Source organism: Kwoniella pini, chromosome 2, assembly GCF_000512605.2.
Source record: "Kwoniella pini CBS 10737 chromosome 2, complete sequence".
In the NCBI taxonomy this organism is placed as follows: domain Eukaryota; kingdom Fungi; phylum Basidiomycota; class Tremellomycetes; order Tremellales; family Cryptococcaceae; genus Kwoniella; species Kwoniella pini.
The window spans coordinates 491704-503564 of NC_091717.1; the positions used below are offsets into that span (position 1 = coordinate 491704).

The 11861-nt window shown below is 38.5% G+C and overlaps 4 protein-coding genes across 4 annotated transcripts; 3 read left to right on the top strand and 1 right to left on the bottom strand.

Moving 5' to 3' along the window:
- Positions 1-28: 28 nt before the first annotated feature.
- Positions 29-1969, top strand: I206_101508 (uncharacterized protein; the record flags this gene model as incomplete). The annotated part of the gene is made up of 1 exon (XM_019158222.1): positions 29-1969. The coding sequence occupies one exon, from the start codon at positions 29-31 to the stop codon at positions 1967-1969; it is 1941 nt and encodes a 646-aa protein (XP_019008835.1).
- Positions 1970-2360: 391 nt separating this feature from the next.
- Positions 2361-3419, bottom strand: I206_101509 (uncharacterized protein; the record flags this gene model as incomplete). The annotated part of the gene is made up of 4 exons (XM_019158221.1): positions 2361-2443; positions 2503-2613; positions 2732-2878; positions 3020-3419. The coding sequence occupies 4 exons, from the start codon at positions 3417-3419 to the stop codon at positions 2361-2363; spliced, it is 741 nt and encodes a 246-aa protein (XP_019008834.1).
- A 334-nt stretch (positions 3420-3753) lies between these two features.
- On the top strand, positions 3754-7652 carry I206_101510 (uncharacterized protein; the record flags this gene model as incomplete). Its single annotated transcript, XM_019158220.1, has 10 exons — positions 3754-4149; positions 4211-4465; positions 4527-4731; positions 4805-5161; positions 5234-5673; positions 5740-6004; positions 6077-6318; positions 6383-7108; positions 7190-7390; positions 7479-7652. 10 exons carry the CDS (start codon positions 3754-3756, stop codon positions 7650-7652), a joined length of 3261 nt encoding a protein of 1086 aa, XP_019008833.1.
- Positions 7653-8553: 901 nt separating this feature from the next.
- On the top strand, positions 8554-11790 carry I206_101511 (uncharacterized protein; the record flags this gene model as incomplete). The annotated part of the gene is made up of 9 exons (XM_070202400.1): positions 8554-9200; positions 9267-9914; positions 9987-10134; positions 10190-10940; positions 11008-11178; positions 11236-11312; positions 11373-11487; positions 11561-11692; positions 11753-11790. The coding sequence occupies 9 exons, from the start codon at positions 8554-8556 to the stop codon at positions 11788-11790; spliced, it is 2727 nt and encodes a 908-aa protein (XP_070058501.1).
- Positions 11791-11861: the final 71 nt, after the last annotated feature.

Here is an 11861-nt window from a genome sequence, read left to right on the forward strand (position 1 = left end):
GACAACAAAATACGACAACCCCAGAAAGATGGCGTTTGCAAGGGGAACAATCATGATTTTGTTTGGAATACACGTACATGCCAGAGTGGTACCAAGAGGTAATGTTAGTAACCAAGGATCACCATTATTATTAGGTCCAAATGGTAATATTGCGGACAAAGGGAGTGATACGTCTACCAATTCGGAAACGAGTAGTACCGATAACGATAATTCAGATACTAGTGTGGATGGTACTGATTCCGATGTTGGATCAACTGGAACAAATTCGATATCTGCGTCAACTACGACAAGTATATCAATAAATCGATCATCTGATACACTTTCTTCAAGTATAACATCTACTCAAAGTAATTCTATGTCCGAATCAAGCACGAATATGGTATCGTCGACCTCGACCTCAACCTCGGCTAGTGCTTCACCTTCAGAAACAAAGAACTCAATCTTACCTTCCGATCCACCAAAACAACCATCATCAATTCGATATTTAGTTCCTGTTTTTTTATTGATTTTAATAACAATTGCAGGATTCGGATATCAAAAATATCGTAAAAGAAAAAAGAGAAGAAGTAGAAATTCAATGGCAAGTAAAGATTTTGAAAAATTGATGAAAAAAGGAAAAGATCCATTTGAAGAAAATCCTATTGATAAAAGAAGAGGAGGAGGATGGAAAGAAATTCCAACATATGAATATAATCATGATTATGATGATGAAGAAGATAAAGAAGGTGGTATATGGGATTCAAAAATTGATGATAATTTACAAATTCATTGGCAAAATGATTTAAATGATCAAAATGAAATAAGAAGTGGTTTAATTAGATCAGGTGAATTCATTTCAGCAGCTGAAAAAGGTTGGGGATGGAAAGAATCTTGGAATAATTTTAAATCTGCTCGTGGAAAAGATATTCAAATTGAAATTCAAAATGAAATTAAAGAAAAACAAACTATGAAATTAGTTAATTCTTTAAATAAATCATCTGAAAATACTCTAAATAATTTACCAATTAAAGAAGAAGAAGAAGAAAAAGAAAAAGAAAAAGATTTTAAAGAAACTATAATAAGTGAAATATCTAAAAATAAAAATAAAAATAAATTAGAACGTAATAAATCACCTAATAAAAGATTACCAATTTTATCAACTTCTAACAATGATAATAATAATAATAATTATAATAATAAACCTATAATGCCAGAAGTACCTGAATGGATTAGACCTAGATCTGTTTCACCTACAAATATGAATATTTTATCACCACCTATGCAACCTCATTTATTTTTTCATCCAATTTCAAATTTACCTGAAAATAAACAAAATGAACCTTCAATAGTTAGTGAATATAGTGAATTTGATGAAGATGATGATGATAATATTACTATATTAACATCAAGTCAAAGTAATACACCAATTATACCTTCTGAAGAAATTATTCAAAATAATGAGAATATTGAAATTAATTCAAAATTTCCTAGAATACCTTCTTCAGCATCTAAATTAGAAACAATTGATTCAATTTCAATTATATCGACAAAAAAGAATAAAAATAATTTTAATGGGAATGAAAAGAAATATACATCATCAGGATTATCTCCTTTAAAAAGATCAGTAGGTTTAAAAAATTTATCATCATCATCATCTTCCGGTTCAGGTAACGGTAAATTATCAAATACACTTTCACCAAATGTAGCTACTCAAAGAAGAAGTAAATCAAATAAAAGAAATAAAAATGAAAAAAAAGAATTAAAAACTAGAAATCAAGTTGAAGATATTTTAAAAGCAAGTTGGAGTGATAGAGCTTTAATAACTTCTCCTTCTTCATCACCTTTACCTTTAAGTCTGAATGAAAATATTAATTTTTCAAATCATTTAAATAATAAAGGAATTATAATACCTGGTTTAATGTCACCTGGTTTAGAAGTTGGAAATGGTATCGAACAGCGTTTAGCATTATTAAGAAATGTTCAAATTTAGTTTAGATGAATTCGGAATATTATGCTCTCCTGGATATTTCTGTCATTAGTTTTGGCTTATTCCATACATCAGTGATTACTATTCGGTTAAATGGATTTTCCTTTTTTTTTGGTTTCCCTTGTCTTTTGAGGATGATCTGTATCAAAGTTCAACTACGATACCAGTTTATATCAATTGAGATGAGTTTGCATGATTCTAATTATCAATTCTTGAAATATAGGATAAGATCGTTCCAAGAATAACAAATCCAAATCCTTTAGATCGTATCCAGCTTGACCTGAAGCATCCACCTTGTAGAAAAAATCACGTCGAGGGTATATATTGGTCAAACTATTTATATGTGATGAGAATGAGACAATTGTATGATATGCTTGATGATTACTACAGCCGATTAAACGGTGTTCTTGAATGCAGACCATGCACCGGCAGCGGCAGTCATGATACTAGCACCTACTAAAGCTGGTCGTACACCGGCTATGTAGTAAGGTCAGTTAATATTGCAAATCGGATCTATCAGGAGAGATATGACTGACCAGTTGACTTGAAAATGGCTCCACTTAATGCTGCTGCGCCCAAAACATTATATGTGTCGTGTCTACCCCTAACACTGTCCAAAGAGGAGTTGGCGATATTGTAAAAAATTGCTATGACACCGAAAATCGAATTAGCTGCTGCTTGGCATTCTTCCATTGTGTGATCCGCGTTCCCGAGACAAAGACCAGAAGATACTCGGTCGTCGAATCGGTACGACTGAAGACTCACCTAATACACCCAAAGAGTTACCTGTGAAACTACCTCGTCTCGTACATCCATTCAAAATACTATTGATCCTCAACTTCATAGATGGATTGTTACCCAGTGGTCGACTCAAACCTTCTTTCGCACCCCACATTCCACCGATAACGAGACCTGAAGGTATCATGAATCAGTTGTCAATTCCTCCCTGTTGCCTGATGCGATATAAGGTATTGATTGACAATAAACCATCCATGATAATTCTGTTTGATTGGATCGAGAGCTTCTATGTGGTACAAGATAGCTGATACTCACCTGACAGATATGTTGTACCAGTTCCAACACACAAATCATCTGTCCAACCTCTAGATGGTAAAACAGAAGCAGAACCTTCAATTTCGTTCAATTTATCTTCATCTAAAGCTAAGAAATCTAAATTTTCCCCTAAACCAGCTAAAGGATGTAATCGAGCAGGATCAAAAGCTGTACCGAATGTATCCAATGCTGTAGGAGCAGAAGCTACAGGTGCGGGATTTTGGGGTAAGTTTGAAGGTGGTTGAGGTAAAGATGAAGAGGAAGAAGAAGATGATGAAGATGGATCTGAAGGAATTGCATTTGATCTAAATGTTGTTGAATTGAATAATTCAGATGAAGCTGATACTTCTTTTTCAACTGGTTCTGGTGATCCACCAAATAAGCCTGAAAAGAATGACATGATGATGGCTTGATCCGATATAAAATACGGTACTTGATTAATGTGAATTATCGATTATATTATCGAAGAATGACGAAGAATAACTTTTTTTTTCTGATATTCACTTTTGATATTCATCTAGGGCTGAAATCTTACTCTACGGTGGCAACTTTTTAATCCCGTTCACTGTACGGAATACATCCGCACTAGTACTATCCTTCTCAACTTTGTCACGTGATCATAATATTACAACTTATTTATCCAGCTAACAGTATTTCAATAATTATGCATCCTTGATTGTTGATAGTGTATCATCTTCACTTCACTTCACTTTACAAGGAGACCTTCAGACGAGATGGCTTCAAGTAATAGCAATAGTAAATCTGTTGCTGGACCATCTACACCTCGATCTAAAAAAGAAAAGAAGAGGGGTGTGAAAGAAAGAAGTGTTGATACGATATCCGATCGACCGGTTAAAACAGCCAAGATCGAAGAAGATATACAAGAAGATGAAACTGGTCAAGCTGGTGGAGATGCTATGGATCTATTAGATTCTGGTGCTGGACCTTCAAATCCCAAAGCTGATGCCATGGAAATACTAGAGGGCCAAACTGAGAAGGGACAAGATTTGGAAGGTGTAACTGTCGTCAAAGCTGATGAGTTTTCAACCGAGGCTGAAAGGGAGATTGAGGCTTCGAAAGGTCTTGATGGTGCTGCATCAGATGAAGGAAAGATGAAGCTTGTCCATCAAGTGAGTCTCATTCCTCCATCTGTGTATAAAATTTTGCTGATATACCTAAATGACATTATAGGTTCGACATCAAGTAGCTGTTCCTCCTAATTACCCATACGTTCCTATTTCCGAGCACAAACGAAATGCCAACCCTGCCCGAGAATACAAATTCACCTTAGACCCTTTTCAATATGTCTCTACATCGTGTATAGAAAGAAATGAATCTGTCTTAGTATCAGCACACACTTCAGCAGGTAAAACTGTTGTAGCTGAATTTGCTATCGCTACATGTCTTAGAGAAGGTAAACGAATAGTATATACCTCTCCAATAAAAGTGAGTTTTTGTTGTCCTTATTTCTGCCTATAATACGAAGAACTGATGTCTGCGAATTCAGGCATTGTCGAATCAAAAATACCGAGAATTCTTAGAAACTTTTGGCGATGTTGGACTTATGACTGGAGATGTTACGATAAATCCTACGGCATCATGCTTGGTCATGACGACGGAGATTCTAAGATCAATGTTGTATAGAGGATCAGAAGTCATGAGAGAAGTAGCTTGGGTCGTCTTTGACGAGGTCCATTACATGAGAGATAAAGGTGAGTTATCGCTAAGCTTTTATTGAGCTTAACTCAGGAAGATGTGCTGAGACTTTTTGGGACTGATTCACAGAGCGAGGTGTTGTCTGGGAAGAAACTATCATTCTTCTTCCACACACCGTTCGATACGTCTTTCTTTCAGCTACCATTCCCAATTCTATGGAGTTTGCAGAATGGATAACGAAAACACACGAACAACCATGTCATGTAGTTTATACAGATTTCCGTCCGACTCCATTACAGCATTATCTTTTCCCTGCTGGATCAGAGGGTATATATTTGGTTGTTGACGAAAGGAGTAATTTCAGAGAAGATAACTTCCAAAAAGCCATGGCTGCCCTTGCAGCTGGACAAGGAGAGGATTCCGCTGATCCAAATAGCGGAAAAGGTAGAAAGGGCAACAAGACGAGAAAAGGAGGAGCTATGAAAGGTGAGTCGTTATCTATTGCGAAACAAAGTCGCTCCTGGAATTAGGGCTGACTGTGTGTTCTGGGATAATTAGGAGAGAAATCGGACATCTACAAGATCGTTACACTGATCATGAGGCGGAACTTGAATCCGGTCATTATATTCGCCTTTTCTAAGAGGGAATGTGAAGATTTAGCAATGCAAATGCAGAAATTCGATTTCAACTCTCCTGACGAAGCTGCAATGGTCCAACAAGTGTTCGAAAATGCTATTAGTGGTTTATCCGAAGATGATAAGAAGTTATCACAAATAGAAGGTATCTTACCATTACTCAAAAGAGGTATAGGAATTCATCATGGTGGTCTTTTACCAATTTTGAAAGAAGTTATCGAAATTTTGTTTCAAGAAGGATTGATTAAAGCTCTTTTTGCTACTGAGACTTTTTCTATTGGGTTGAACATGCCGGCGAAAACTGTAGTTTTCACTAGTGTTAGGAAATTTGACGGTAAAGATTTCAGAAATCTAAGTGGTGGTGTGAGTATGGTTCGCGTTTCGAGGGGGAATATGGGATAATGACTGACAAATTTATTTGCGGATTAGGAATATATACAAATGTCAGGACGAGCTGGACGAAGAGGATTAGATGCTAGGGGAATAGTTATCATGATGTGTGATGAGAAAATTGAACCCGATGCTGCTAAAGGGATGGTAAAAGGCCAAGCGGATAGATTGGATTCAGCTTTCCACTTGGGTTATAATATGATCATCAATTTGATGAGAGTTGAAGGGGTCAGTCCGGAATATATGCTTGAAAGGTGTTTCTTCCAATTCCAAAATAGTATGAGCGTGCCTGTGTTGGAGAAGCGTGAGTCGAATGGATACACATTCATTGTATTGTTCGGAACTCAGCTCATGTCTCTTGTGATACTCTTCGCAGAACTGAAAGAGGCGGAAGCTGCTCGAGATGAGATAGTAGTTGAAAAAGAAGATGAAATATCAGAGTATTACGATTTGCGACAACAGCTCAAGGAGAAAGGTCAAGATTTCCAGGCTGTCATCTCGCATCCTTCTTACAGTCTTAAATTCTTACAAGCTGGTAGATTGGTAGAAATAAAAGATGAGGACAAAGACTTTGGATGGTGTGTGGTCGTAGCGTATAACAAGGTCGTTAATCCCAAGGTATGTCCCCTACCACATATCGAGTTCGAGGAGAATGTACTAATTGATATCTTTTGTAATGCAGGGCCGAACACCGATCTTTACGGAGTCTGATCCTGCTCAAAAACAATATGTCGTTGACGTGCTCACAAGAGTCGCTTCTGGAACATCATCGAATCCTAAAGACCGATCCTCGTCTGCATTGATACCTCCTTCTGGGAACGATCAAGGTGAAGTAGCTGTTATAGCTTGCTCCCTTACTACAGTCCAAGCTATCTCTCAATATCGAATCAATTTACCCAAAGATCTTAGAGGTCAATCGGAAAGAAACACAGCATTTAAAGCTGTAAATGAAATTAAGAAGCGTATGAAAGATGGTCCACCCCTTTTGGATCCTATAAAAAGTATGGGTATAGAAGATAAAGGATTCAAAGATTTGGTCAAGAAAATTGGTATATTAGAACAAAGATTAACATCGCTTCCTATCACTTCTTCCTCTTCCTTACCGAGAATATATGATTTGTATGATCAAAAACAACAATCCATCGAAAATGTTAAATCGCTCAAAAGGAAAATTAATTCGGTACATGATGTTTTACAATTAGAAGAATTGAAATCGCGTAAAAGAGTATTGAGAAGATTAGGATTTACCACTTCAGATGACGTTGTAGAGATGAAAGGAAGAGTAGCTTGTGAAATATCTACAGGAGATGAGTTAATGTTGACTGAAATGATGTTTGGTGGTACTTTTGGTGAATTAACTCCTGAACAATGTGCGGCTTTATTAAGTTGTTTTGTCTTCCAAGAGAAGGTGGGTTTATATTTCTTGCTTTAAAATTCATTTATAGTTATAGTGAGATTGAAGCTAATTGTATGCTGTGATTTGAATTAGTCTGAAGCGAAAGTACGATTGAAAGAAGAACTTGCAGCACCATTAAGAGTTTTACAAGAAACAGCTAGACGTATAGCTAAAATATCAAATGAATCTGGTATACCAATTGTAGAAGATGAATATGTTCAAAGTTTTAAAGTTGAAATGATGGATGCAGTTTTACAATGGTGTAAAGGTGCTAAATTTAGTGAAATTTGTAATGTAAATTATTTAATTTAAATTATATAATCTATCGCATCGCATAAAAGCTGATTAAATAATTAATTGTTTTTTTATTTTGATTTTTTAGTTAACTGATATTTTTGAAGGATCAATTATAAGATGTTTTAGAAGATTACAAGAATTGATTAGACAAATGGGTCAAGCTGCACATGCAATTGGAAATACTGAATTAGAAGAAAAATTTGGTAAATCAATGGAATTACTTGAAAGACCTAATACAGTAGTATTTAATCCTTCGTAAGTTATTTTTCTCAAATTATTTGTATAAGATGGTATATGCTAATTTCGAATTATAACGTAGATTGTATTTGTAGATGTCATATTTCTTTAGCATTTCATATTTGTATATCCTTTTTATCGATTGCATGCATGCATTTCAGTAACATGTACAGGTTGTTTGCACTACATCAATTGTCTGGAACATATTTACGATCGAATCGTAAATGGATGTGCCTGAATACCGAACGAACAATAAGATGCCACTGACATTCAACAGATCCGAGCGTTTCGTAGTGATGTTTCATGCCTTAGTATTTACGAAGAGAGTTCACTTTGACCACTTAACACTCGTTCAATTCAAGCTGGTTCTGCTAATAAGCGAATGAAGAAGACCTGACTCCAGAATATTAGAAAGCTAATTACGATTTATGAATTTACTAACATCACCAGAATGATATCCTGTCATTATCAAATCCATGGTGATCAATGCGTTGTTTGGTCGTGCCTATCATTTGCGTATGATCTGTGCGCCGTTTTATAGTGTTTTGAAATTTGATCTCATCCTTTCGTCTTGATCCCCTTTTGGATTCTGTTCAAAATCTTCCTCTAACAAATCATTGATCATCTGGGTAACTATTCGTCGATCGTTATTCCATGGTTCATTTTGGTTTTGTGATTAACATAGCTGCCGAATCATCGTGTTTGCTCAAGATGGTCAATCAAGCTGTCAAACAGCGGTAATGCGGAATATCGAAACATAACTGACCATACGTCGCCTCCTTGTTTACATCACCATTGATTTCACACATGCTTGACGACGTAAAACAAGCACGTTAGAAATCAAATAAAATCTGACTTAACGCACTCATTCATCGAATTATACAAGATACTATTGAAATACAGAAAAGACGGACTGGTCGAAGATGACAACTACGTCAATATACAATCCTATAATAACCACACCACCTTTACTTCGAACTTCAGAGCAATCGAATTACCAAAATAAACGACATTTCTATTTATGTGGAGATGAAATTCTCTCATGGGAATCAGAATGGTATACCGCTTCATTTTTCACTTCTGATAGATCATCATTCGATAAAGCAGCTTCAACTGGACCTGTTCAACCTCCTACAAGTATATATCAAAATGTTCCTGCTTGCGCAGCGATATTGTCTTCAGAAATATCAGCTACTTCTAGTCTCACAAACGGTCGGATCATCACTACGGAAACATTATCGACATATATATCGAATGGAAGGACATTCGTTTCAACCATTACTAGAACCACAAATATACCCTTATCAACCTCCAGCCCACTCGCCACTGTTTCAGCAACAACTTCATTGTCCATCATACCCTCAAGTACGACTACTTCCCCAGCTAGTGCGATTACTGATCCAAGCTCGATAAACACTTGTGCTGGAGGTTGGGATTGGCAAGGCTGGGGAGTAGTAGCAGGTTTGGGTTCAGGTGTGATTCTTGGTACCCTACTGTGGATATTGTGGGCAGTACTTCGTAAGAAACTACCAGGCATATATGCGCCTCGAACTTGGGCCATCCCTTCAGAGTAAGTCCATTCGCCATTCCGTTCTCCATATGCCGAGAAGGCTCATCATCATGCGAGGTTTTATAGATCTCGGCCGCCAAAATGGACGATCCTCGCATTTCTCCTTCCATTTTCACACCCCTCGCAGAGCTGGACGGAAGGTTCAGGTTCCTTGTCTGTCCTATTTGCGGGGCTTAAATTGGCAGGAATGCTATCCATTCTGGCATTAGCAGCGATCTTGCCTCTCCTGCTAGTTGGTGTACCATGTCTGAGTGAAACTTCCCCAACCAATTCGCAACGTGGTAGATTGGGTACTTTGACCGATTTCTCACTTTTGCCTTTACTCAACGCTCTTGACCCAAGTCCAGATTCTTCTGCTACTTCTCATACCTTACTGCAAATGTTAGAAACGAGATCGCTCACTTCAACAATATCACCTGCCATATCAAACGCTAGAATAAGGTTGATAATCATACTGGTGATTTTGGCTGTATTGGCCTGTGGAGGAGGCTTATTCGTAATAGCTCGAACTTATGCTGGACTGATACGGCGAAAAACGGATTTCGACAATAAGATTTGTCAAAAGATGGAAATGGTATACATACGTGCCAACGACGCGCCTGGGTGGAAAGGAATGACCGAAGAAGGAGTGAGGAATTTGCTGAAAGACTACTCGGCGAAAATGAAAGGAGGCAATGAGAAGGAGATCGAAATCGTAGGCGTGTTTGCTATACCGTGAGTAATATGGAGTCGATCACGCGGATTTGAAGTTGTAAAATATTAGGCCACTGATTTTGAGGTTTTCAGTGATACCACCGAGCTTAGAAATAAGGTGAAAGAACGCGAAGAAGCATTGATGGAGTTGGAAGTGGCGGAGACCAGTTACGTTTCCTCCTTTCAGCTTACTCATAGAACGACGAGTGGTGGAATACTTGAAGCCCTTGACTGGAATAAGGTGAGTATCCTGCCACCACGACCACGCATTCACCGACACTGACTTTACTGCAAAGAATGATCCTGCCAATCAATCGGCGCACAACTCATCCCCCACTCGCCAAACTCCGCCAGACGATTTCCTTGCTCCCAAGAGATTCTACAGAATTCCAACGGCGACTCAACCTCAATCGCGCGAACGCCTTGATGTCCCTATGCCTCCAAATCTAGGTGAAATGCAAGGCGAACCACCCGACTCAAGATTCAAGGAGATCAATCGAGATTCGGCAATGTATGGCGGAAGATTTGATATAGGACAAAGAATTAAGATGGATCCTGCTGGAGAATGGGTTCCTGATCCGAGTCCACAATCTGAAGAGACTTCTCCTCTTGGAGTCACACCGGAGAGTACTCCTGAGGATCCCTTGTCGGTAAATCCAATTCTTCTAAAGCCTACAAGCCCCAACGAAAGGTCACAAATACCTACAAGGTCATCGCATAGAGTATCAGTCATTCGCAATGGTGATGCCAGCCATTCTCGTCTGGCAGACCATTATGCGACGATAAGGCGATGTCGCGCTACGTTTAAGGAAATGAACAGAGAGATCGACGAATTACAACGAAGAAAGTTTGCGGAGATAGCTACAACAAACTCGAATCTTGTGGGTTGGGTGATAGTTGGCAAGGGAGTTAGGTGGTTGCCTCATGCTGAGATTATAGAGGGGTTTACAAGAGAAGATTTCCTATGGCACAATGGGGTATATCAGACGAATGAGAAGCAGTTTTGGGCCAAGGTCACAATTCTGGCAATGGTATTGGGTATAATTTGTGAGTCATTCGGTTTCCTAGCTGATCTCTACGATATGATGGGTTGCCCGTTGACGAACCAACTCAGTGATACCTGTCCTCGGTTTGACAGTTGGTACGGCGCCGGGATTTGACCATTATCTAGGTCTTATGAAGCCTCTAGCAAAGAGCGATGGACTTGGTTCAGGAGTGGTAGAAGGTCTGGTCCCAGCAATCTTTCTGACATTAGTCGTTGTGGCTATTGTGTATTTTACCGACGGTGAGTGACTGATCAAGCGAACGACTGAATATAGGGATTCAACTCATAACTTGGTAGAATTTTCGAAAGACGTGAGATATATCTCTCGGAGCCGCCAAAGGTCGTTAGCGTACAAGGCTGTATTTTACCTATTGGTAAGTCAGCTTGCGAAAACTCTTGCGCCCCGGAGAAATAGCTGACAAGGTGATCAGTAGCTGCTTGTTGTGGTGATCTGGACAATATTGGTCGCTTCCCTGGAATTCGCTGTACAAGGCTTCACTACCAATGTACAAAAGGCTAGAGTGGTCGGTGATGGCGCTATATTCTCTAGTAAGCTGCCAATCTCTGCACTGCCATCTTGTAGAGTAATACAGCTGATCTTTTCACATATCATGATGATCAGCTTGGTTTACCTTTGTTCTTCTACTTAATCTTGCTTTCATCTTGCCTGCATTATATCTTCTTCAATTTCCTCGCCTGCTCAGGTACCTCAAGAGCCGGAAGAAAGCTATCACGCCAAGGCAGAAATTCCGACGTACGTGTCATTTCCTGCTCCGGTGTATATAGTAGACCGTGTTCGTTGACCATATCTCAGTGTTGTCGCCTCCTCTTACAATCCAGCTGTTGGGTTGACACCCTGCCTCTTGGCGGTATTTTACGCTTCCACACTGCTGTTCATCTTTCCTCTATTGGTCATTCCAATT